We start from the raw sequence: 26602 nt of genomic DNA on the forward strand, positions 1-26602 counted from the left end.
CATTCTTTCGCTCTCCTGCTAAGCCCTAATTCTTTAGCTCTCACTTTCAGCGTTAATTCTTTCTATTTCTGGTACAGATCTAATCTTTTTTAATTCCAATTTATATTCTTGTTCTAACTTCCACTTTACAAAGTCTTCAGAGAATTTTGGACCTCCTGCCTCAGGTTGAATGTTAGTTACATTTTCTAAACACTGCTCTCCCCTCTGAGGATTTCCATTCTCCTCTCCTTCAGAACTTTCATAAGTTGTTTCCCTCACAGGGTTTCTTATCTTTTTGGGCGGCATAAAGTGTGAGTGAGAATTGTCAGTAAATTAACAAAATAAGAGAAATTTCCTCTCAGTACCGTTCCCTCTGGCTAGGCTTCTCTCAAGACTCTGGTCCCAAAGTTCTGCTATGGGTTTTCTCTCTAACCCTTCAAGCTTACTTCCTCTGACCACGAGCCTAAACCCTCTGCCAGAACAGATTTTGAGCTCTCTTTTTCCTTGTTATTTTGGCTTTGTGGCTTACCTTGGGTATTTTACAACTACACACTCAGGCTAGGTAATCACTTCACAGATTTACCCTTCCCCCTCCAAGTGTATTGTTTTCCCCAACACAGGCGTATCTATCTGATCCCGCCTCAAACATATTGATTTGGATCCCACTGCTGCTGTCGCTTTTTTGGTGACTAGGCGCAACAATCTAAATATCCCACCACAGGGTATTGAATGGATCTCACAGGCGTAGTGATGTTATCCCACCACTGCCAACACTTTTGTGGCGTTCACACAGGGTCCCCGGACGTTTGACAGTCTATTGATCCCTGTGCCACCACTGGATCGCTTCCCCGCTGCCACCAACCCGTTTCTCTCAGGTACACACTGCATCTAGACAGTTGTTAACATTAAACCAAATAAACAAGTTTATTTTATAAGCATTAACAAGTTTATGGTTTCAGATAATTTTTCTTTTTTTAAATGAATATTTATTAGCATTTTCAAAAAAGAACAACACATATAACAACAAAGACAAAGATAAACAAACAAAAAGAAAAAATACAAAAATACAAAACTTAAAAATAAAAACAATTAAAAACACCTGAAAGTTCAAATACTTATTTTCTTTTAACTTGTTTCTCAGACCTCCTCACACCTCCCCTTCTAGTATTCCAATTTAAATTATTGGCTCAGCAAATCCTTAATTTACTTCTCCATTTTAACTTAATTTAATTTATTCTAACATATTGTTATTTTATTTTTCTTCTTTCTTCCATTTCCTCAATTTATATTTACAAACCTTATTTTCCTTTAATTTTAGCCATTTAAAAAAAGATCAATTATAACTTAACCAAATTTACACCTACAATATTTATACCTCATTATTTTTTCTTAAACAAAACGTATTTCCTAAAGTCGACCAAAATTTCCCTTCCACGTCTTTCCCAATTTCCATACCAATAACAAAGCAAAATAAAAACAAAACAAACTATATTTATATACCCTTTGGATTCCCAGACTCCACCCACCCTTTTCCCGGTTTCAATCCTCAACAAAAATCCATCAGTCTCAATATACTGTTTAGCCTGGAGATCTCACGTCCGAGGCTCTCAGTTCTCTCTCAGTTCCTCTCTGCCGGTCTTTTTGATAGTCTTTTATGTTAAACTCCAAGTCTGAAAGAAGCTCCAGTCCAACAGGATCCAAATATCTAAGAAACTCCGGCCCAACAGGATCCATATTTCTACCAGCCAGACCTCCATTTTTAGTGATAAAGCTTATGGGGTACTTCAAATCTTGTTTTATACTCCTTTCAGGTCCAAATGTCCCCCAGGCTCCAACTTCCACCTCCAATTCAGGCCAGGCTCTCCACATCAGATTTTTATTTTCCTTTTTTGTCATCATGTCAGGCTTCAAAATGTTGCTCTCCTTTAACTTCTGCACAGTTTCAGCTCCTCCTTCCTTTTCTTCAGGGACAACATCTGTTACCTGCTCCATATTGTCAAAGCTCTCCGTTTTCTCTATTTGTTCAATTGGATAGGCTCCTTGTTTCAAGTCCTTATCAGGTTCAACAATGTTCTTTACTGCTGAATCCAGAGCTATAACATTTCATAGCCAAAACAACAGATTGGCCTCGTAACTTTCCCAAGAGAACAAATGCTCTGTCCAATTCAGCCTGAATTTTCCTTCCTCCAGCCATTCCTGTAATGTCACTAAACCCCTCTAGGGGGATTTTAGTTCCTTAGTATTCCTTTCAGCTCAAGTCCAAAAGTCAGGTTATTTTGTATCAGCCCTTCCTTATTCAACAAATTATTACAAATTAACCAACAGAAGCAACAGAAACTAGGTTCTCCTTTTCCGTCTCGACAGCCAACTTGACAGCTGTCAAACTTTCCAGTCTTTCATCAACAGGCTCTCTCGTGGGACATTCCCGGGTCCGGGGGGGGGGTGAAACTTCAGCTCCCAAAATTAATCTTTTAATCCTCCAGCAAAAATTCTTATAATGTCAAAACCGTGAAATTAAAGTCTTTTACTAAAAAAAAAAAAAAAAAAAATTCTCTCGACCTTAGCTAGCAGGTCCTTTGCTTTAAATTGTTTACAAAGAGGGGGGGTGGACTTCCTTTTAACCCTTCCCCGCTCGTTCCTGACCCGCAAAATTTTTCTTTAAGATTCCAATTTCCGTATTACTCACGAGTTGCTGTTTTAAAGTCCGAATGTTCCAAGGAAAAAGTCAGCGCTCTCCGATAATGGCTCACGGCTTCACTCCGCAGATGAAGGAGTACTCTCAGCACCGCGCCGCACCCCGTCCCCGTTCCGAAGCCTTTAAAAAGGCTCCTTCATGGATTGGGGGGGCGCAAATGGTGCCCGCCGAGTCACTACGCTCACAGGCTTCTACGCCTGTGATTTTAAGGGTCCCCGTGTCGCCGCAGTGGTAAGACCCGGTCTCTGCAGAGCCGATTCCCTCCGGAGCTCGGAGGGAATCCGCCATTAAACGATGGGTCCAACCCGGAAGTCCCGGTTTCAGATAATTTTTCTTGTCAGTTTCTTAACCTTAGTTTCATTACCGGCCTATACCTTCCTAATACCTTCTAACTGATTATCCCAGCTGTTTAACTGACTCCTCTTAACAGATTCTCTCACTCTCTCGCATCAAACCAGCCCAACCCACAGACTTATCCTCCCTCTCCCTTCTCTAACTCCAGACTCACTTCTTAACAACTCTAACTCCTCCCCTTGGGTTCCTATTGGTTAATCATTTTACACTTAGTTAACCCTTTCCTTATGACCCAGTATGATGCCATACACCTAGGAGGGCAAACGCCACAGGCCAAATTAAAAATTTAATGGGGGGGAGACGCCTAGGTCTTTAAATATTGGCGCATATTCCTACACCCACAGGTCTCAGGATGGTTACAACATAAAAACACAAAACACCACATGTTCAAAAGGCATTAGATGTCAATCAGCCAAACGCAAGGTAGTAAAGGTGCGGATTTCTTAGCTCCTAAAGCTGTAAAATGGTTTTTCCGACCTTTGAATGGATTCTTTTATGGGAAGTGACTTTGGAGCTTTGACTGAAGCTCTTTCCACATTCCACACACTTATAGGGTTTCTCCCCTGTATGAATTCTTTGATGGGAAGTGAGACTGGAGCTGTGACTGAAGCTCTTTCCACATTCTACACACTGATAGGGTTTCTCCCCTGTATGAATTATGTGATGAGAAGTGAGAGAGGAGCTCTGACTAAAGCTCTTTCCACATTCCATGCACTGATAGGGTTTCTCCCCTGTATGAATTCTTTGATGAGAAGTGAGATTGTTGCTGTGACTAAAGCTCTTTCCACATTCCATGCACTGATAGGGTTTCTCCCCAGTATGAATTCTTTGATGGGAAGTGAGAATGTACTTCTTCCTGAAGCTCTTTCCACATTCCACACACTGATAGGGTTTCTCCCCTGTATGAATTCTTTGATGGGAAGTGAGAATGTACTTCCTCCTGAAGCTCTTTCCACATTCCACACACTGATAGGGTTTCTCCCCTGTATGAATTCTTTGATGGGAAGTGAGATGGTAGTTCATCCTGAAGCTCTTTCCACATTCTACACACTGATAAGGTTTCTCACCTGTATGAATTTTTTGATGGGAAGTGAGATGGGAGCTCTTCATGAAGCTCTTTCCACATTCCACACACTGATAGGGTTTCTCCCCTGTATGAATTCTTTGATGGGAAGTGAGATCGCAGCTCTTCCTGAAGCTCTTTCCACATTCCACACACTGATAGGGTTTCTCCCCTGTATGAATTCTTTGATGTGCAATGAGATGGGAGCTCTGACTGAACCATTTCCCACATTCCACACACTGATAGGGTTTCTCCCCTGTATGAATTCTCTGATGGGAGGTGAGACTGTGGCTGTTACTGAAGCTCTTTCCACATTCCACACACTGATAGGGTTTCTCTCCTGTATGAATTCTTTGATGGCAAGTCAGATCGCAGCTCTTCCTGAAACTCTTTCCACATTCCACACACTGATATGGTTTCTTTCCAATGAGATTTTGTTGATGGGAAGTGGAATGGGAGCTCTGACGGCAGCTTTCTCCACACTCTAAATTTTTACGTGGCTTCTCCTCTCTGGGGATTTTATCGTGGTCACCTTTGTTCTCGATTTCCGATTCATCACAATCTGCAATGCAGACAAAAAGGGTTAGAGCCTCAGAGAAGAACTAAAGGGAGTTGGGGGTGTGTTCATTACCTGTGTTGTTTGTCATTAACCAACATATTTATTATGATATTCTGATGTGTTGTTGAATGTTGCTTTGTTTGATATACAGTAGTGGTCAAAATTGCAGAAGCCTTTGGAGAAAAATTTCAGAGGCTTGATGGCTCAAAACTCTGCTTCTTTTGGAGTACTATTATAAAATTATATATCAATGGAAAGATAATTTAATTTAATCAAGAATGCAATTCAACAAAGTTTGTTTAATTACCCGTATTCTATCAAGCATTATAGCGAAAAAACCAGAAAAAGGAAGCACAACTTGCTTAGGTTGACTTTTGTCAGTGTGTTACGTGATTGCTAACACGTTGGTTGGTTTTCTGTCTTCTTTCATTTAGTCAGGTTGAACAACATAATAAAATTAAAGAAATGGCACAAAGAGTTGATTGGTCACCCAGAAAGCGAAGTAAAATAGTACTATTAAGTGAACAGGGCTACAGTTATGAAGAAATTAGAAGAAAGATTGGGGAAAACATAACCAAAGCTGGCCTTTCTATATTTTTGAAGACGTATATGGAGACTCAGTCACTAAAAAATCAGACTGGTTAAGGCAAGACAAGGTGCACAAAGGCAAGTGACGATCGAAGAATGGAGAGACTGTCCCTACATGACAGAAGAATATCATCTGGGTGTATACAAGATGACATGGTGCAATGTAATGTGAAGTTGAGTGCAAGGACTGGTCGAAATGTTAGAATTCTAAGGAAAAAGCCATTGTTATCTCTCAAGCAAAGCTTGAAAGACTAAACCCTTGTTAAGTGGACAGTGGAAGAATGGGACAGTGTTATTTGGAGGGATGAGACCCAAATCTCCTTGCTTGGTAGTGATGGCATGAAATACGCGAGGAGAAGAATCAGAGAACATTTACATCCTACTTGCATTACACTGACAGTGAAACACCCAGATAGTGTGATGATCTGGGGTTGTATAGCAGCAAAAGGTGTGGGCAGAATTTGCGTCATTAATGGAAATGGAAATGCCCCCAAATACATAAAGGAAATACCTTAGCCCCAACTGAAGCGTTCCACAGGTGATATTTTCCCTGATACTGAAGCATATATATATATATATATATATATATATATAAAATTTATTTATTTATTTATTTTTCTATTTCAACAAGATTCAGCTCCATGTCATGTTGCTGCTGTGTGCAAGCGGTGCTTTCAAGATAATTCTATTCCACTGCCAGAATGTCTTGGGAATAGCTCAGATTTTAACCCAATCGGAAGCCCAATTAATAGAGGCAATAATTCAGTCTTGGTTTCACATTCTCACAGCTGCAGAACTAAAAACTTCATGGGAAGCATTGTAAGGCCGTAATTAAAGCTAATTAATTAATTATGTTAATTAATTAATTTTAATTAATTAATTAATTTTAATTAATTAAAACCCCTTCATGGATCACTGCCTTGCCGTGGCGATGGGGCTTAAATAACTCAGAGAAGCTATGAGCTATGCCATGCAGGGCCACCCAAGATAGACAGGTCATAGTGGAGAGTTTTGACCAAACATGAGCCACCTGGAGCAGGAACCGGCAAGCCACTCCAGTATCCCTGCCAAGAAAACTCCATGGACAAAGACAACAGGCATATAAAAGTTATGACGCTGGAAGATGAGCCCCTCAGGTCGGAAGGTGTCCAACATGCTACTGAGGAAGAGCGGAGGACAAGTACAAGTAGATTCAGAGCTGATGAAGCGGCTGGGCCAAAGCAGAAAGGACGCTGAGTTGCGGATATGCCTGGAAGCGAAAGGAAAGTCCAATGCTGTAAAGAAAAATATTGCATAGGAACCTGGAATGTAAGAACCATGAACTTGGATGTGGTCAAAAATGAGATGGCAAGAATATTGACATCCTGGGCATCAGTGAACTAAAATGGAAGGGAATGGGCAAATTCAGTTCGGATGACCATCATATCTACTACTGTGGGCAAGAAACCCATAAAAGAAATGGAGTGGCCCTCATAGTCAACAAAAGAGTGGTGAAAGCTGTACTGGGATGCAATCTCAAAAATGATAGAATGATCTCGATACGAATCCAAGGCAGACCTTTTTGTTGGGAAAAAGCAGCAAGGCAAAAGCCAGCTCCAGATGGCTGGAATGCAAAACAGGATGTTATGTTTTGCAGATGTACTGTTGGGGAAAAGGTGGAGCCTATTCTCTGTACTGAGCACCGGATGTTAGCTCAGAGTGTCATGTGACCTGTGCTGGAAGTACGGGGGAGGAGTTTGAGTCTCTTCTGATGGAGTCTGAAGGGAGCAGTCGCATTTCTATGTACTGCTGAGTGACAGGAATAAAACATGTAAAAGGACTCCTGTCTGTCTCATTTCCCCTCCCTGGGAGAATGCAGGGAGGGAGAGAGAAGCAGAGAAGCAGAGGGTGTGTTCTTTCTCACGACTGATGAGAAGAATCGCCGAGTTTGTTTACCTAGCCTGCCGGGGGTCGCAGACGGAAGGTAAACACAGTATCTCGCTCAATTGCCTCGGGGGAGGCCAGGTACCTCTGACTGTGAGCCAAGATACTAACATATGGCAGCCTTCGGATGGTTGCGATTCATCGGACATCTGCATGAGAGGCTGGTGGATTGTCCTCCTCTGCTCCAAGGGAGAAGGCAAGCGTCTGACAGAAGCCAGAGGCTGAACAGACCCAGAGGAAGGTGTTTTCCAAGCAACGGAGATCAAGGTATGCTGCATTTCGGGCTAAAAGTGTGAACGCAGGTTGATTAATTCCCTGGTTCACGGGAGCTGCGTTTGAAAAACAAAAGCTCCGGGAGAAGAGGCCTGCAGCTTCGAAGCTCAGCCTGCATTCCACAAATTCTTGTGGTTAAGATAAGAAGTCCTGAATGCACTCTTGCTAAGTAACGGTAGTGGAAAATTACTGGCAGAGAGGCTGGACTGTGAGTGTAAGCTTGAGAAAAGCGAAACAAAGCCACGGAGTGTTTTGGCTACACGTTTATGTGCTCTTGGAGGGACTTTCCATAGCAGCCAGAGTTTAGCTGCCAGGTGCTAAAAGCGTAAACAACTTGCAGTTTGCCTGCCTGAGAAAGGAAAAAACAACTGTTGGATTTTACAGCTTGCTTGAGAGTGTGAGCTAGAGGCTTGGCTTCAAGATGGATGCCAAGAAAGGGGGAGGTCTGCCTTGCCCAACCCCCTTAAATAATGACAATTATTCATCTTGGTCTGTAAAGATGAAGGCCCTGCTGCAGAATCAGAGGCTTTTTGATGTAATTGAAAACCCCATCCCTGCAGCACCAACCGGAGGTTGGGAGTCACGGAACGTGAGGGCCAGGACTGCTACAATTCTGTGTGTCTCAGATGAGCAGTTGGTACATATTCAGCATTTACAAAATGCGAAAGAGGTTTGGGATACGCTGCGTACAACGCATCAGAGAGATGCTGGTTCTTCAGCGTTGCTGTATTTTGAGAAGTTGACCAATCTGAGACTTGCGCCTGATGGAGATGTTCAACCGCACCTGACAGAAATGAAGTTTCTGCGTCAACAGATGGTGGAACGCAATTTCCGTCTTCAGGAGGAAGTGTTTTGCTTCATGATGATAAACAGCCTTAATCGCACCTACAAGGTTGTTGCCAGTCAGCTTGGTTCCCTACCGGCCGCGCAGCTAACCGCGGAGAGAGTGTGTGCTGTGGTCCTGAATGAACACGACAGACTTGCTGCACTGGAAGTGAAGGACAGGGGGAGGCAAGAACAGAGTTCTAATTCCCCCGCTGCTGAATCTACTGGAGAGCATGGAGTAGCATTGAGTGCTGTCCGATGCTACAATTGTGGACAGACTGGGCATCTACAGTGAAACTGTAGGAAGCCGCGACAGTCAAAAGGAGCAAAGAGCAGCTCTATGAAGCCTGAGGCGTCAGGCAAAAGCCGTACCAAGTACCAGGTGAAACCTGCAAAGGCTATGATGGCGAAAGGAACCACGCCAGATGTTGGGAACGCATTCATAATCGACACGGGCTGTACAAAACATTTATGCCCGCACAGACAACTGTTTTCGACGTTGAAGAAGCAAAGCTTCACTGTGAAACAGGCCAACATTCAAGAGTTGGAAGCGACCAGGATTGGGACTGTGTATCTTGAAAGTCTGAACTTGACTATAAGCGATGTTTACCTGGTTCCAGAACTGAGATTTAATCTGCTGAGCGTGTCGCAGATTGCAAAGAAAGGACTGAAACTGTCCTATGATGCTAAAAGCTGCAAGATCTACAAAGATGGAGAACTGTTTCTTACTGCCAAAGAGAAAGATGGACTGTATTTGTTGACTTTTGATCAAAGTGATTACATGAAATGTAATTCTTCTGATTCTAACGAAATCTCTCTTGCAGGTGTGACCAGTACGAGCACCAGGAAGGTGACCAAGAAGGTCGACAGAGCATTTCAGCGGGTGTATGCTGATGTGATTGGTCCTCTAGAACCATCTAGGGGCAGTGCAAAATATTACCTTTTGTGTGTGGATTGTTTCACTAATTATTCTTGGGTTTATATGATGGAGAAACCGCAAGAAGCTTTAGAAAAGTTTCAGGAGTTTTGTGACAAGGTTAAAAATATGCATGAGGCTAACATTGATTGTCTTTTCACAGATGAGAAGCAAATATTTCTGTTACAGAAGTTTCAGAAGTTCCTGGATGGAAAAGGGATAGACCACAAAGTTGCTGTTTCGCCAGAAGCGCGGAACAGGGGGGTCTGTGTTAGGGTGAACAAAGAATTGCAAAAGGGGATGAATGCGCAATTGCTGAGTTCACATTTGCCACATGAATATTGGGCCGAATCGCTAGCGTCCTATCTTCATGTGTGGTTGAGAAAGGTCTCAACAGAGTTGGGATGTTCTCCTTTTGAGAAGCTGTTCAATAGAAAACCTTCTGTTGCCTATTTCAAGGTTTTTGGGTCTCATGTGAGAACAGAAGCTCCAGGTGGAGTAAAGAATGCCAGAGGCATTTTTGTGGGATATGAAAAGGGTCTCTACAGAGTAATTTTGTCTGAATCTGGTCAGGTGATTCTCACAAAGTTTCTAGAGAGTGCTCCAGAGCAAGAGCGGGTTGTAGAACAAACATTTCCCACAGGTGGTAATTCAGATGATGATGATGATGATTTTTCTGATGTCACAGATTATAGTGGTTCTGACGATGACAGTGATAGCTCAGAGAGTTCAGTTGTAACTGTCATTGAGAGAAAATCTCACACAATGGATAGACCTTCACAGATGAAGGAAGAACCACAGTTAGCCATTGCTACTGGTTCTCAACAAAGTCCAGAGGTTGAACCAGTGAGCACAGAGGATCAGAACCTCATACGCAGGTCTGAGAGAGTTACAAAGGGTGTACCACCAAAGAGGTACTCAAAAGAGTTTGCTAACTTAGCGGTTGCATGTGTTGCTATTGTTAACAACGCAAAACAGATTAAAGCAGTGTCTAAGTCAGAGACAAAGACACAACAGAGAGTAGCAAGCCAAGGTAATGCAGAAGCACTCATTCCTTGGAAGCCAGACAACCAGAGAGGTACACTGGTGAAACCAGTGGTGGGGAGTTCCAAGGGTGGAACTGAAACAACAGGGGACCGTTATATGTATAACAACTGTTTGTTCTCTTCTCTGGATCATGTTTTGCCAATTGATGCTTTTGGGGGAGGATGTTGGGAAAAAGCAGCAAGGCAAAAGCCAGCTCCAGATGGCTGGAATGCAAAACAGGATGTTATGTTTTGCAGATGTACTGTTGGGGAAAAGGTGGAGCCTATTCTCTGTACTGAGCACCGGATGTTAGCTCAGAGTGTCATGTGACCTGTGCTGGAAGTACGGGGGAGGAGTTTGAGTCTCTTCTGATGGAGTCTGAAGGGAGCAGTCGCATTTCTATGTACTGCTGAGTGACAGGAATAAAACATGTAAAAGGACTCCTGTCTGTCTCATTTCCCCTCCCTGGGAGAATGCAGGGAGGGAGAGAGAAGCAGAGAAGCAGAGGGTGTGTTCTTTCTCACGACTGATGAGAAGAATCGCCGAGTTTGTTTACCTAGCCTGCCGGGGGTCGCAGACGGAAGGTAAACACAGTATCTCGCTCAATTGCCTCGGGGGAGGCCAGGTACCTCTGACTGTGAGCCAAGATACTAACACTTTTAACATCACAGTAATCCAAGTTTATGCACCAACCACTGGTGCTGAAGAAACTGAAATTGACCAATTCTATGAAGACTTACAACGCCTTATAGACGTGACACCAAAGAAGGATGTTCTTCTCATTATAGGGGATTGGAATGCTAAAGTAGGGAGTCAAGAGATAAAAGGAACAACTGGCAAGTTTGGCCTTGGAGTTCAAAACGAAGCAGGGCAAAGGCTAATAGAGTTCTGCCAAGAGAACAAGCTGGTCATCACAAACACTCTTTTCCAACAACACAAGAAACGACTCTACACATGGACATCACCAGATGGGCAGCATTGAAATCAGATTGATTATATTCTCTGCAGCCAAAGTTGGAGAAGCTCTATACAGTTAGCAAAAACAAGACCTGGAGCTGACTGTGCCTCAGATCATCAGCTTCTTATAGCAAAATTCAAGCTTAAACTGAAGAAAGTAGGAAAAACCACTGGACTGGTAAGATACAATCTAAGTCAAATCCCTTATGAATACACAGTGGAAGTGAGGAACAGGTTTAAGGATTTAGATTTGGTGGACAGAGTGCCTGAAGAACTGTGGATGGAGGCTCGTAACATTATACAGGAGGCAGGAACGAAAACCATCCCAATGAAAAGGAAATGCAAGAAAGCAAAGTGGCTGTCCAATGAGGCCTTACAAATAGCGGGGGAGAGAAGGCAAGCAAAATGTGAGGGAGATAGTGAAAGATACAGGAAATTGAATGCAGATTTCCAAAAAATAGCAAGGAGAGACAAGAAGGCCTTCTTAAACGAGCAATGCAAAGAAATGGAGGAAAACAATAGAATGGGAAAAACCAGAGATCTGTTCAAGAAAATTGGAGATATGAAAGGAACATTTCGTACAAAGATTATTGTAATAAAAGACAAAAGTGGAAAGGACCTATCAGAAGCAGAAGATATCAAGAAGAGGTGGCAAGAATACACAGAGGAACTATACCAGAAAGAAATGGATGCCTCGTATACCCCAAGTAGTGTGGTTGCTGACCTTGAGCCAGACATCCTGGAGAGTGAAGTCAAATGGGCCTTAGAAAGCACTGCTAATTACAAGGCCAGTGGAAGTGATGATATTCCAGCTGAACTATTTAACATTTTAAAAGATGATGCTGTTAAGGTGCTACACTCAATATGCCAGCAAATTTGGAAAACTCAGCAGTGGCCAGAGGATTGGAGAAGATCAGTCTACATCCCAATCCCAAAGAAGGGCAGTGCCAAAGAATGCTCCAACTACCGCACAATTGCACTCATTTCACACGCTAGCAAGGTTATGCTTAAAATCCTACAAGGCAGGCTTAAGCAGTATGTGGACCGAGAACTCCCAGAAGTGCAAGCTGGATTTAGAAGGGGTAGAGGAACCAGAGACCAAATTGCAAACATGCGCTGGATTATGGAGAAAGCTAGAGAGTTCCAGAAAGACATCTACTTCTGTTTCATTGACTATGCAAAAGCCTTTGACTGTGTCGACCACAACAAACTATGGCAAGTTCTTAAAGAAATGGGAGTGCCTGATCACCTCATCTGTCTCCTGAGAAATCTCTATGTGGGACAAGAAGCTACAGTTAGAACTGGATATGGAACAACTGACTGGTTCAAAATTGGGAAAGGAGTACGGCAAGGCTGTATATTGTCTCCCTGCATATTTAACTTATATGCAGAATTCATCATGCAAAAGGCTGGGCTGGATGAATCCCAAGCCGGAATTAAGATTGCCGGAAGAAATATCAACAACCTCAGATATGCAGATGACACAACCTTGATGGCAGAAAGTGAGGAGGAATTAAAGAACCTTTAATGAGGGTGAAAGAGGAGAGCGCAAAATATGGTCTGAAGCTCAACATCAAAAAAACGAAGATCATGGCCACTGGTCCCATCACCTCCTGGCAAATAGAAGGGGAAGAAATGGAGGCAGTGAGAGATTTTACTTCCTTGGGCTCCATGATCACTGCAGATGGTGACAGCAGTCACGAAATTAAAAGATGCCTGCTCCTTGGGAGAAAGGCGATGGCAAACCTAGACAGCATCTTAAAAAGCAGAGACATCACCTTGCCAACAAAGGTCCGTATAGTTAAAGCTATGGTTTTCCCAGTAGTGATGTATGGAAGTGAAAGCTGGACCATAAAGAAGGTTGATCGCCGAAGAATTGATGCTGTCAGGGGTTCAGGGCCAGAGGCACAGGGTAGGCAGGAGATGGAGAGCGATGGGGATGAATCCCAGGACAGCGAGGAAGAGGATGACAATGACTCTAGAGATTCCATGAGTCTTTCCAGCGAATCAGAGGATTCCCAGAAGGGGGCGCCGGTGGTCAAGGCCAGGGGAGCCCCAGGGGGGACGTGTCAGGAGCAGGGGGCCAGCGGGGGATCTCAAAGTGGCAGCTGGGCGTCAGGACCAGCCTCCCCGCCAGAGTGCAGCGAAGGGGGTGGAGGTTCCAGTGTATCAGGGGAGGCGGCTCCGGCAGTAGAGAAAGGAGGGAGGTCGGAGCAAGCCACCCTCCCGGAAGGGGAGGGGAGTAGTGAAGGGAGTAGCGTAGCTGTCAAAAGGAAAGTTAGAGGTTGGGCGCGCGCGCCAAGTTCAAATGTAGAGGTGCGCGGAAGTACAGGGAGCCCGGAGGAGGGGCCAGGTCCCAAAGCCCGCAGGAGGGGGCAAGAGCAGTCTGATTCTGCGTCGGAGGAATCCAGGAGGGGCGAAACCCCAGCGGGCAGAAAGACCCTGCGGAAAAGGAAAGAGAGAAAGAGGTGGAGCAGCGCAAGCCTCTTAAACTGGTGCAGGGGAGGGACGGATTCAGAAGGGACTTCAGCGGTCTAAGCCTAGCAGACGTAGGGCTGCGCGCCTCGGATCTGAAGCAAACAATGAACTGCAATAAAAACTTTTGTATATAAGAAAAGAAAGGCGTTGGTCTTTTGTGAGCTGAGACTTGAGGCAGCCCTGACAGATGCTTTTGAATTATGGTGCTGGAGGAGACTCTTGAGAGTCCCATGGACTGCAAGAAGATCAAACCTCTCCATTCTGAAGGAAATCAGCCCTGAGTGCTCACTGGAAAGACAGATCCTGAAGCTGAGGCCCCAATACTTTGGCCACCTCATGAGAAGAGAAGACTCCCCGGAAAAGACCCTGATGTTGGGAAAGATTGAGGGCACAAGGAGAAGGGGATGACAGAGGACGAGATGGTTGGACAGTGTTCTCGAAGCTATGAGCATGAGTTTTACCAAACTGCGGGAGACAGTGGAAGACAGGAGTGCCTGGCGTGCTCTGGTCCCTGGGGTCACGAAGAGTCGGACACAACTAAGCAATTAAAAAACAACAACGACATTACTCCACAGAAAAGTGGTGTTATGAGCCATCAAACCTCAGAAACACACTTTCCACAAAAGGTTTCCACAATTTTGGCCACCAGTATAAGTTGTTCATTTTAAGTTAATGTTCTTTTAATATGGGATCAGAATATTATTATTGATGTTTCATGATTATATATGTGTTGGAAGCCGCCCAGAGTGGCTGGGGCAACCCAGTCAGATGGCCAGGGTAGAAATAAAAATGTCAGCTTTGTTCAGGAGCTGACAGAGGCTGGAATGTATAAAAGCAGGCAAAGAGAGATAAGGAAACTGGAATGTGAGCTGGAATGTGAGAGGGAGGAGGGGCAGCCGAGGGGCAGAGCTTCAGAGAACAGAGAGCAGGCAGCAGACAGCAAAGATCCACAAAATACCAATCTTAGCTCAGAGACAGAAGGGGAGAGGCCAGGAATAGCTAGCCCAAAAACTCGAAGGCGCGAAAAGGTCAGTGAGAGGAGGGGAAAAGAGCGGACGCGAAAGGGTTTTTTCCCCTCTTGGAAGAAGAGGAAGGGGCGGAGTTTAGACTTGGCAACTGCAAACTTGAAGTCAGACACGGAGTGAAAGAGCTCCGGAGTGATTTATGTGTTTGAGCAATAAACCTGAGATAATTGCTGCCGGTGTCTCGCTTCTGTGGGAGAGCCAAGCCATTACAAAAAATTATTATTATTACTACAGTGGTACCTGTTCTGGAAAAAATTAAGTTTGTAAACCAAGGTACCACTGTATCATCCTCATCCTCATCACTGCTACTACTACCTGAGATTCCATAAGCCTAGCTCTTCTCTGGGGTGGATTTTGTTTGGCCCAGTCATGGCATCCCCTCCATCTCCAATGTCAGTCCTTGTTATGGCTTGGTCTCTCCCACAAACGTGAGACTGTTAATAATTTCAGATTTATTGCTAAAAAAACAAACTTGGACGGAGCTCCTCTACTCACCGTGCTCCCCACAAGATGGAGTTGCCCAGACTGAGCTCCTCCGCCTTCCCCAGCATGGAAGCCCCCACCTTCTCTTCCAGTATCTTGAGAGCTTCTCGACCACTTTTCAGATCCTACGAGATTTGGCAGAGAATGCTTCCTGCATTCCAGAGTCTGACTCACTCCTGTAGCTCTCACACAACTGTCTGTCACTCTGTCTCTCTTTTTCTTCTCCCCTTTGTTCAGAGCTCAGATGACAGTTGCTCTCCCCCTCCTCTCTGCCTTCCGCTGCTAACTCTCCTCTCCCTAGGCCTGCTTCTTCTCTGGCTGGCAGCACCTGAGATTCGCTGCCAGTCGTCTCTTTGGTCAACCCAAGACTGACAGGAGCAAAAACAAAAACCTGAAACTACTTAGCTTTCCTAACAATTCTGAAACTGACATTGAAGATGGCCTGGGAAGTTCAGACCAGCCCAATTGTGGTAGAAAAAGGAATAATTTGAGGAAGGTTGTTCAAAGAAAAAACTGTAATTAACTCTTTATTGTGGGGGTGTTAGGTCCCCAGGTGTTATAGGGGGAGCTGTTGAGCTCTGAGAAAATATAAGAGGTTGGTCACATTGAGGTATTTTTTGAATTCCCAGGCAGATATGACGATCCCACAGGGAGCCTTACCAAGAGAGGCCACGATCCCACGATTCTCCTCCATGACGTCCTTATGCAGAGCTCTCTGGTCAGGATCCAGCAACACCCACTCCTCATCCGTGAAACGAACAGCGACATCTTCAAAGCACACTGGACCCTAAAAGAAAAAGGGATATGTCCTCCTCTGAGACAGCAGAAATATGATCTGCTACACAATGCTATATTGTTTCTTTCCTGTTAATAATAATAATAATAATAATAATAATTTATTTATACCCCGCCTATCTGGCTGGGTTTCCCCAGCCACTCTGGGCGGCTTTCAACAAAACACCAGAATACAATAATCTATTAAACATTAAAAGCTTCCCTAAACAGGGCTGCCTTTAGATGTCTTCTAAAAGTTTGGTAGCTATTTTTCTCTTTGACATCTGGTGGGAGGGCGTTCCACAGGGCGGGTGCCACTACCGATAAGGCCCTCTGCCTGGTTCCCTGTAACTTGGCTTCTCGCAGCGAGGGAACCGCCAGAAGGCCCTCGGCGCTGGACCTCAGTGTCTGGGCAGAACGATGGAGGAGATGACGCTCCTTCACGTATACTGGACCGAGGCCATTTAGGGCTTTAAAGGTCAGCACCAACACTTTGAATTGTGCTCGGAAACGTACTGGGAGCCAGTGTAGGTCGTTCAAGACCGGTGTTAGATCGTCTCGACGGTCGCTCCCAGTCACCAGTCTAGCTGTCGCATTTTGGATTAGTTGCAGTTTCGGGGTCAGCTTCAAAAGTAGCCCCACATAGAGCGCATTGCAGTAGTCCAAGCGAGAGATAACCAGAGCATGCACCACTCTGGCAGGACAGTCCGCGGGCAGGTAGGGTCTTAGCCTGCGTACCAGGTGGAGCTGGTAGACAGCTGCCCTGGACACACAATTGACCTGTGCCTCCATGAACAGCTGCGAATCCAGAATGACTCCCAGGCTGCGCACCTGGTCCTTCAGGGGCACAGTTACCCCATTCAGGACCAGGGAGTCCCCCACACCTACCCGCCTCTAGTCCCCCCAAAACAGTACTTCTGTCTTGTCAGGATTCAACCTCAATCTGTTAGCCGCCATCCATCCTCCAACTACCTCCAGACACTCACAGAGGACTGTCAATGCCTTCACTGGTTCCGATTTGAAAGAGAGGTAGAGTTGGGTATCATCCACATACTGATGAGTACCCAGCCCAAACCCCCTGATGATCTCTCCCAGCGGCTGCATGTAGATGTTGAAAAGCATGGGGGAGAAGACAGAACCCTGAGGCACCCCACAAGTGAGAGCCCAGGGGTCTGAACACTCATCCCCACCACCACTTTCTGAACACGGCCCAGGAGGAAGGAGCGGAACCACTGTACGACAGTACCCCCAGCTCCCAGCCCCTCAAGACGGTCCAGAAGGATGTTATGGTTGTTCAGCAACCACTCGCTCAATCATCTTGCCCAAGAATGGAAGATTTGAGACTGCGCGATAGTTAGCCATATTGGCAGCATCTAAAGATGGCTTTTAAATAAGCTGTTTGATAACCGCCTCTTTCAGAGGGTCTGGGAAGGCTCCCTCACAGAGAGAAGCATTCACGACCTCGCGAAGCCCATCGCGAAGCCCTTCCCGGCTAGCTTTTCTAAGCCAGGATGGGCAAGGATCAAGGAGACAGGTGGTTGGTTTCACTCGTCCAAGCAGCCTGTCCACATCCTCGGAGGTAACAGACTGGAATTGATCCCACGCAACTTGACTAGACAGGACACTAGCACTCTCCTGCCCCGGCCCTGCTCCACGGTGGAGTCTACCTCTTCCTGAATCTGAGCGACTTTATCTGCAAAAAACTTTGCAAAATAATTGCAGGAGATCATGTGGCCCATACTGGGCCCCGTTGTAGCAGGTGGTTCCGCTAAATTGCAAACCACCTGAAAAAGTCTCCTGCTGCTGGTTTCTGCAGATGCAATAGAGGCAGCAAAGAAAGTCTTCTTCGCCATCGCTACCGCCACTTGGTAGGCTTGACGTTGAGCTCTAACCTGTGTCCGGTCAGCTTCAGAATGAGTTATCCGCCACCGGCGCTCTAGCCGTCTCGGCGATTGTTTCATTGCCCTCAGATCCGTGGAAAACCACAGGGCTGTCCAGGCTCCATGCAATCGAAGAGGGCGCTTCAGAGCCAAACAGTCAATAGCCCTGGTTAACTCCACATTCCAGCGGGCCACCAGGGAATCAGCTGAAAGGCCATCAACATGGGAGAAAGCATCCCCTACCACTCTCTGGAAACCATTTGGAGCCATTAAGTGGTGGGGGCGGACCATCCGAATCAGTCCCACCTCCCTGCAGAGGGGAAGGGTTGCGGAGAAGTCCAGTTGCACCAGGAAGTGATCTGACCATGGCACTGCAACCCCCCCTCCCCACCCACAAGGCCTGGGTTGCTGTGCGTAAGAGAAACCTGGTGGGCAAGCAGCAGCAAGGACAGGCCCATCTGCTTCATCCAACCAAGTCTCTGTTACACATGCCAGGTCAAGTCTTCCATCCATGATCGAGTCATGGATGGCAGTGGTTTTATGAATCATTGACCTGGCATTGCACAGCAGCACCTTCAGGTCATGTGGGTATCCCTTGCTGATTCTAGTATCCGTCCAGTCAGGACCAGACCCGGAGGCAGGGATAGTCCTCAAACAACGACTAAACCTGCCTCCTCTGTAATGACATGCTCTGGTCTTAACATCCATCCCACCCCCCACAAAAAAAAGTAATCAAAAGGGGGGGAAAGAAATTTTTTTAAAAGATTTTAAAAAATTTTAAAAACATTTTAAAAAGAAGATTGCGCCGCTCCAAGTCCTCCTGGCCAGCAGGAGCAGCAGCAGCAACCGTCCTTATGAGGCCTGTCAGGCCCCGCCCTGGGCCAGGTGGTGAGTGGCAGGAGCAGGGCCCTCAGGCACTCACACAGGGGAGTTGTTTCAGTAGGATTGCTTTGCTGCGCATTTTATTTATGGATGCTTATTTTATTCTGAGTTTTAATTATGGGTATTCATCTTTGTGCAAATAGGTGGTACTCCACTTTGTGTTTTCCAAGTCATTCTGCCTAGAATTCCAGTTTGCCTGATGGAAGGGTCCACTTTCTCCTCTCCTCCTGAGCTGTTCTGGGGAGTTCCCTCCCAATGCCCTAGAGCCAAATTCAAGGGGTTCATAGGGGCATAGAGCGGGAGGAATGGGGGGCAGGCCCCATTTTGCAGCCAATGGGGCTGGTTAGGTAAATCCAGGCCACTATTTGTTTTCATTTGTCCACTTCTTAGAAATCAATCTGAGCATTCAGTGATCAATCTAGAAATAAAATAAGCCTCTGTTGGATGGCCATCTGTCTTGGATGATCTAGCAGAGATTTCTGCATTGCAGGGGGTCTCCTGGCTCTGAGAGACAAGCAGGGAGGGTGGCTTCTGGGAAAAGGAGAGGGAGCCACCGGTGGCTCCTCCCTCTCCTGACTCACCTCTGCCTCTCGACCTTCCTCTCCCACTCGCCTCCTTCCTCTTCTGCCTCTGATTCTGCACTGCATTCTGCCACAGAGTCTCCCAGCTCACTAAGCCGTGTTACCCCTTTAGCTTCTGACATCTCTTCCCAGGCTTCTCCCTCTTGCTCCTCTGACCGCCCATCCTTCCTCCACCTCCACTTCTTGGGCTCTGAGCCGTCTTCCCTTCCTGGTTCCCCAGCTGCTTCCTCCCACCACTCCTCTGTCCCCAACCAGTACATGACATTGCTCCATCCCTCGGCCTCTGTCCCCACAAGGCAGCTTCCCCTGACCTGATCTGGTTCCACAGCCACTGCTTCCCTTCTGTCCCCATGAAAAGACGGATCAGGACGTCTTGCCGGCATCATTCTGTCACCTGCAAAAGATAAAAGGTAAACAGGATGCCAGGAGTGCCGGCTTCTCTCACAGGTGAAACAGGGCATCTCTAACTACACATGGGCCTTTGAAAAGCCTTTCCTGCTGAGAGCATTTGGACGTTTGTGTCCATTTCATATGTTAGTTGTGCAGAAATACATCTCCCCTCCTCTGGACCCTTCTTCCCAACAGTCTCCCTCCAAAACAAGATGAAAAGCACCCCCAGATGAGTTGGAAAACCAACGGAATGAGAGAAAAACCACCTTCCTCCTTACCCAGTGGCCTCTCTCTGGTGTCCAATGGAGGCTTCTCTGTCACACAGGAATCCAGGTCCATTTCCGCAAAGAGATCCTTTCCGTGAGAAAGAAACAAGGATTCAAAACAGAGAATGGTGAGAAAGGCTGAGATCTCATTCAATAGATGCTTTCCCAGAAAACGGATGGGCCATCAGCAGACCATTATGGGATGTTCTTTGTCCTGTTTGGAGCCCCTTGGGAGTATCCAGAGGGAAGTCTCTCTCACCTGCTTTCTCTCCTCTGCCTGACTCAGGAGGAAACCTTCGGCCAGGGCCACCGCCTGGGAACTGGTCTCCGCTCCGCATTCCCTCACCCAGCTCTCCATCTCCGGGGGAAGGACAGCCAGGAACTGCTCCAAGATCACCAGGTCCAGCATCTCAGCTTTCGTGTGCCTTTCTGGCTTCAGCCACTGGTGGCAAAAGTGGTAGAGTCGACTACAAACCTCTCGGGGTCCTTTGGCCTCCTGGCAGCAGAACTGCCTCAACTGCTGGCTCTGCACCTCTGAGCGGAGGGTGTCCTCCTCACCCAGGATCTTCTGCACTGGTTTTTCCCAGAATCCCCCACTGCTCCCAGTTTGGCTGCCATGGCCTCTTCCTGCCTCAGGGCCAGCTGAATCTTGCTCATCCATTTGTGCTCTCAGGAAGCCTTTGAGAGATCGGAAGGAACCCTTTGGTCTTCTGACAAGTTCTGTCTGTCGTAATGAAAAGCTCTAGGAAATCCTACGAACCAAATACATTGTTCTGTTACAGAATTGTAGAACGGGGGGGGGGGGGATTGGTTCCTTGAGCAAGCATGGATGAGTCTTGCTGGGAACCAGGGCTGGACTGCACTGCATCCCAGACCATGAGCTATCTTTTGAAAAGAAAGAGGAAGAGGAGAAGAAATACGTCTCTAGCCTTCTAGCAATGCAAAATGTGGAGGCAACTGAAGGGATTTCTGGGAGATTAATCAACCTGGTTTCTGCTGCCTTCCAGTCAATGCATGAAGTCAGAACTGACTGACAAGCAAATCATTTGTATCTTGTGAAAAATGGATGCTTGGCTCTAGTGGGGGTCCTCACCCAGGGGTCCTCAGTAGTTGCTCCCCACCCCCACTCCCCTGCTTCTGTCTCCTTTTCTTGCCCTGGGAACTGGGCCAAAACAAACAAGATGAATTTTAACAGGGAGAAATGTAAAGTATTGCACTTGGGCAAAAAAAATGAGAGGCACAAATACAAGATGGGGGACACCTGGCTTGAGAGCAGTACATGTGAAAAGGATCTAGGAGTCTTGGTTGACCACAAACTTGACATGAGCCAACAGTGTGACGCGGCAGCTAAAAAAGCCAATGCAATTCTGGGCTGCATCAATAGGAGTATAGCATCTAGATCAAGGGAAGTAATAGTGCCACTGTATTCTGCTCTGGTCAGACCTCACCTGGAGTACTGTGTCCAGTTCTGGGCACCACAGTTCAAGAAGGACACTGACAAACTGGAACGTGTTCAGAGGAGGGCAACCAAAATGGTCAAAGGCCTGGAAACGATGCCTTATGAGGAACGGCTAAGGGAGCTGGGCATGTTTAGCCTGGAGAAGAGGAGGTTAAGGGGTGATATGATAGCCATGTTCAAATATATAAAAGGATGTCACATAGAGGAGGGAGAAAGGTTGTTTTCTGCTGCTCCAGAGAAGCGGACACGGAGCAATGGATCCAAACTACAAGAAAGAAGATTCCACCTAAACATTAGGAAGAACTTCCTGACAGTAAGAGCTGTTCGACAGTGGAATTTGCTGCCAAGGAGTGTGGTGGAGTCTCCTTCTTTGGAGGTCTTTAAGCAGAGGCTTGACAACCATATGTCAGGAGTGCTCTGATGGTGTTTCCTGCTTGGCAGGGGGTTGGACTCGATGGTCCTTGTGGTCTCTTCCAACTCTATGATTCTATGATTCTATGAATGCATGAAGTCAGAACCAACAGACCAGGGAATCGTTTGTATCTTGTGAAAAATGGATGCTTGGCTCTAGTGGGGGACCTCACCCAGGGGTCCTCAGGAGTTCCTCCCCACCCCCACTCCCCTGCTTCTGTCTCCTTTTCTTGCACTTGGACTCTCTGCTGCTCTCCAAACAGACTCCTGGGGTGGTGACCCTTTTTATTTGCTCTGAGGGACAGGTATGTATCTGACCAACCCCCTCAGGGCCAAGTGGGCAGGGCCAAAAACATCTCCCTTGAAATTTAGGCGGGTAATTTATTATTACTTTATTATTATTATTATTCTGATAGATAGCTTAACAAACACACAGCCATTGATGCCAAGGTCCCTGCAGGTTCGGTGAGTAGCAGCGCCCATTTCCGGCTTCTTTGCCATCAACAATCCCTTTGGGACAGATTGAAGCCTTAATTACTGTATTTTTCGCTCTATAACACGCACCCGACCATAACACGCACATAGTTTTTAGAGGAGGAAAACAAGAAAAAAAATATTCTAAACGAAACAGCAGATGTATGATTTTTGTGGTTCATGCTGTGGCCACAGACATGTGATCTGACGGTGAGTTTGGGGTAGCCCAATGCAAAAATCCTGAGGATCCATGTGGATCCATGCTTTGTAACCACGTTTTTGCACCACTGCGGCCCCAGGCAACAGTGGGTGCGTGATTTTTTGGGTGCAAGCTGTAGCCATGGACATGCTATGTGATCTAATGGTGAATTTGGGGTGACCCAGTGCAAAAATCCTGAGGATCCATGTGGATCCGTGCTTTGTAACCACATTTTAAGTGGGGAGGGAAGGAAAAGCACTCAAGGGACAAGGAACACGTGTGGGGTGGGTGGAGAAGGATGCTGCTAATAATGCAGAAGAGGGGTATAAGAGGAGAAGGCTCCTCTCCTCTCCCGCTTTGCTCCTTTAAAGCAAGCAGGCTCTCTGCCCCTCTCTCCCCACTCAGCAGCTCTTCTCCCGCTTTGCTGTTTCAAAGCAAGCCACGGAGGAGGGAAGGAAGGGGAACCATGGATCCTCTGCTCACGACTGCAGCAGATCCCCCCGCCATCCGTAGGCATTCGCTCCATAACACGCACAGACATTTCCCCTTACTTTCTAGGAGGAAAAAAGTGAGTGTTATGGTGCAAAAAATACGGTACTTGGGATCCATTTGCCCGCTTGCCCAGGACCGAGGAGAGAACAAAAGCACCAGGGAAGCAACTTCTTCGGAGAAAAGAGTTTTATTGAGATCTGCGCAGAGGCAGCCAGTGGAGTATCTTCCAAAGACTGGCGGCCCCTATACTGTGTTCAGCAAGCATTCTTATACCTGAGAGCATACATTCGTCTCCCCAATCAGCTGGCAAGGTTACAACTTATTACCTTATATGGCATATGGCTATATGGCTAACTAAGCTCCAGCAAACTGAGTGATGAAATATCGGAAAGACTTCACTGAGATACTTTTCTTGCTAGAAAGGAGAACCTCGTTAATTCCCCAACTCCTGAGGCTAGATTAGACATGTTCCGGGAACTGATTTCGTCCCTACAACCTTATCTGACCAACAAAAAAACGCCACGGCAATCTCTACACTCTAATAAATCCAAACCTTGGTTTGACCAAGAATGCATGGCTATGAAACGCCTCCTGCTGGATAAGTACAGGAACTATAGATCAGCGAACTTACCTTCGCTTCCATTAGACTGGTTTGAGTTAAAACGCAGTTATAAAGCTTTGATTAACAAGAAAAAGCTCCAGGCACAAAGGGAGGAATGGCAGTGCCTAGTGGAGGCCTCCCAAAGGAAAGATTCTGCCACGTTTTGGAAAACAATTGCAAAAAGCTGGAGAGACTCCCCGATTGAAATCGATTACTCTATACCCGCTGGAGCATGGGAGGCCTATTTCCTCTCATTATATTCATCAAATCAACTGGCCCCAGTTCTGCTTCCTGCTTCAAGTGAATTTGGCAAGGAATGGCCCCCTGTAACCACAGAAGAAATTACTGGCCTTATTCAAGCTCTTAAATCAGGGAAAGCCCCGGGTGCTGACAATATCCCACCAGAAATTATTATGGCAAATGTTGAATGGTGGGCCCCTGTGCTAGCCGCCTTGTTCACTAGTATAAATCAAGCGGCTATTATCCCCGAGGACTGGGGTTTAGCCATCATCATTCCAATATTTAAGAAAGGAAACAGAACTGAGCCAGCTAACTACAGACCAATCAGTCTATTAAGTATTATTAGCAAACTGTACGCTGCTCATTTATGTGATAAATTAGTGGAGTGGATGGAAAGAGAGCATATTCTATCAGAAGCTCAAGCTGGTTTTAGAGCAAAGCGTTCAACTATAGACCAGGCCCTTATCCTTCAACACCTGGCAGACAAATACTCTAGAAAAGGGGGGTCTTTATATGCAGCTTTTGTGGTTTTTAAATCGGCCTTTGATCCAATACCAAGGGACAGACTCTGGGAAAAGCTTGGCGCTACAAACATAGATAAAGGCTTATTACGCCTTATCCGTGGTCTATACGAAAACACCAGGGTGAGGGTAAGATGCGATCGGTCAGGCCATCTAACTAAAGAAATTCAAACGCACTATGGGGTTAAACAAGGATGTGTCCTCGCGCCAACGCTATTTAATTTCTATATCAACTCTCTAGCAGTAAATATGGCGAAAGAAAATGCCCACCCTCCCAAACTGGCAGGTATGCCCCTCCCGGTGCTTCTGTATGCGGACGACGCAGTCCTACTCTCCTTTTCCTGCGTTGGCTTGAGGAAGCTTTTGAGATCACTTGCTGACTATTGTCAAGTGGAACAACTATCAATAAATTACAGCAAATCTAAAATTATGGTGTTTTCAAAAAAAAGAAGGAAACACAAATGGAGAATTAATGGTCAACCTATTGACCTGGTAGCAACTTTCAAATACCTGGGAATAACTTTTCAGTAAAGGGTCTTGTGGCACCAACAGATGAAAAACGCCATTGCCAACGCAGGAAGGGCCAATAAAGCCCTTATAAGATTTTTTCACGGGAAAGGGGGTAAATACGTTCCGGCGGCCTCCCAGGTTTTTGCTGCAAAAATACTCCCACAACTCACTTATGGATCCCAGGTTTGCAGTTTTAAAAATTTTGCACCTATGGAGGCATTTCAAACAAAATTCTATCGGTGTTTATTGGGGATCCCCCCCTGTGTATCTAATATAGCTGTCCGCTTAGAAGTTGGACAACCACCCGTTAACGCACGGTTGTGGATTCTAAAGATACACTACTGGTTAAAACTTATTTTTTCCCCGGCCAGTTTGGCTCCTTTAACACTCTTAGACACCTTTCATTCTACCTGGAAAGCTTCCCTGTTTGAAAAGATAAGAAGCTTGGGATTCTCCCCGCAGATCTTGATAGCGGCAGGATATGAGAGAGCCAGAAGTCAAGTGCTCCAATGCATTAGGGACATAGAGCTGCAATGTCATATGGGCAAAATGGATAAACATGCCACAATTAGAGACTTTGGGAGAGGGTTCTCACCCGCAAATTATCTGGCTGATTTACAAATACCTAAGTACAGACACTCCTTTACCCTGGCCAGATTTAACGTTCTGCCCTCTGACCTGCTGCTAGGCAGATATGAGGGCAAACCATATGAGTCACGTGTTTGCCCATGAGGCTCATCGGAAGTGGAAACAAGTCTGCATGTATTGCTGCATTGTAGTTACTACGAGGATCTACGCCTGACCTTTATTGCCCCAGTTCTACAAAAGCTTAAAAATGAACCAGAACTCCAATGTATGAGAGCCTTGGTAGAACGTTCCTGAAATTACGATCAATGTTGTCAAATTCTGTGTAGCCGCTATTAGGCGCAGGAAACAAGAGCTTTCCAATGTCAATATGCAGGCGAAGGCAAATACTTAATTTTATTTATGCTGTCTAATTTTAAATTGCTGTTATGGCCTAATCTGTATTGAAATTGTCCTTTGTTTTTTCCGGTGTTATGCTTCACTGACTAGCTGTACGAGTTAATCTGGTCTGTGACCGTTTAATAAAATTTGATTTGATTTGATGGCTATATGGCTAACTAAGCTCCCCTCCCTCCCTTCTATGTGTGTTCTTCTTCTCTTGCATATCTGAAGCAGGAAGCATGAAACAGGAAGCAGCTTCTGGCCTACATAGCTGAAGCAATTGCGGTTTTAACCACAGCTGCTTCTAGCTGCTTAACCACAACTGCAGCAGTTAGCTTGGGTCCAGATATTATTGGGATTAACCCTTCCCTCTCCCTTCAAGACAGGATGTGGTCCTGGGATGCCATGCTCTGGGTGCAAAGGGATTGCTGCAGTGGCCTCCGTGGGGAGCTGCCCTTGGAGACGACTGGGAAACTGGTTTGCAATGCAGCAGCCAGAATATGGGCTGGGATCCCTCTCTTTGTTCCTGGCCTTCCTCTCCCACCTTTCCTTCCTTCCTCCACGTTCGGTTTTCTTGGGGGGGGGGTAGTCCACCTCCTCCTCCAGCTTTGGAAAACCATTTGCACATGTTTCCTCTGTTGTGCAATGAGGCCGAGCGATGTCACACAGAGTTAAAGTCCCAAGGACTCCTTTGTTTAATGAAGGGAGATTTTTTCTGAAGGGGGGGGAGTGGAGGGCCAAATGAGTTTGGGATCCTCTGATCTCCAGGAAGGAGAGCGTGGCAGACCTGGCCCCTCCCGGATCAGGCCCCC

General features: G+C 46.1%; 3 protein-coding genes across 6 annotated transcripts in view; 1 reads left to right on the plus strand and 2 right to left on the minus strand.

Annotated features, from left to right (window-relative positions):
• LOC308475334 (uncharacterized protein) overlaps positions 1-15876 on the plus strand; it is a gene marked incomplete at its 5' end in the record, with an annotated part of 115598 nt that extends 99722 nt beyond the window's left edge. The window contains one exon of the transcript XR_013985111.1: positions 15774-15876. The remainder of the gene's footprint in view (positions 1-15773) is intronic.
• LOC308475111 (uncharacterized protein) overlaps positions 1-26602 on the minus strand; it is an 81128-nt gene that overhangs the window by 53875 nt on the left and 651 nt on the right. Inside the window, exon 1 of one of the 4 annotated variants that reach the window (XM_081002029.1) lies at positions 19262-19380. The exons of the other annotated variants lie outside the window; for them this stretch is intronic. Coding sequence (XP_080858155.1) covers positions 19262-19327 — 66 coding nt within the window. The 5' untranslated portion in view covers positions 19328-19380. Of the gene's footprint in view, positions 1-19261; positions 19381-26602 lie in introns of those variants that run through there. 4 annotated transcript variants of the gene reach the window in all.
• Positions 1376-15919, minus strand: LOC308475239 (uncharacterized protein). Its single transcript, XM_081002268.1, has 2 exons — positions 15805-15919; positions 1376-4653 (listed from the first exon to the last, which is right to left on the minus strand). The coding sequence occupies exons 1-2, from the start codon at positions 15836-15838 to the stop codon at positions 3479-3481; spliced, it is 1209 nt and encodes a 402-aa protein (XP_080858394.1). The 5' UTR covers positions 15839-15919; the 3' UTR covers positions 1376-3478.

The sequence above is a fragment of the Podarcis pityusensis genome, assembly GCF_964106645.2.
Source record: "Podarcis pityusensis genome assembly, chromosome: 4".
Taxonomy (NCBI): domain Eukaryota; kingdom Metazoa; phylum Chordata; class Lepidosauria; order Squamata; family Lacertidae; genus Podarcis; species Podarcis pityusensis.

Coding starts and splice junctions, on each gene's coding strand:
- LOC308475239 (XM_081002268.1), bottom strand. CDS start 15,838: ATGGAGGAGAATCGTGGGATCGTGGCCTCTCTTG. Junction 4,654..15,804: donor TGGGATCGTGGCCTCTCTTG/GTAAGGCTCCCT, acceptor TCTGCATTGCAG/ATTGTGATGAATCGGAAATC.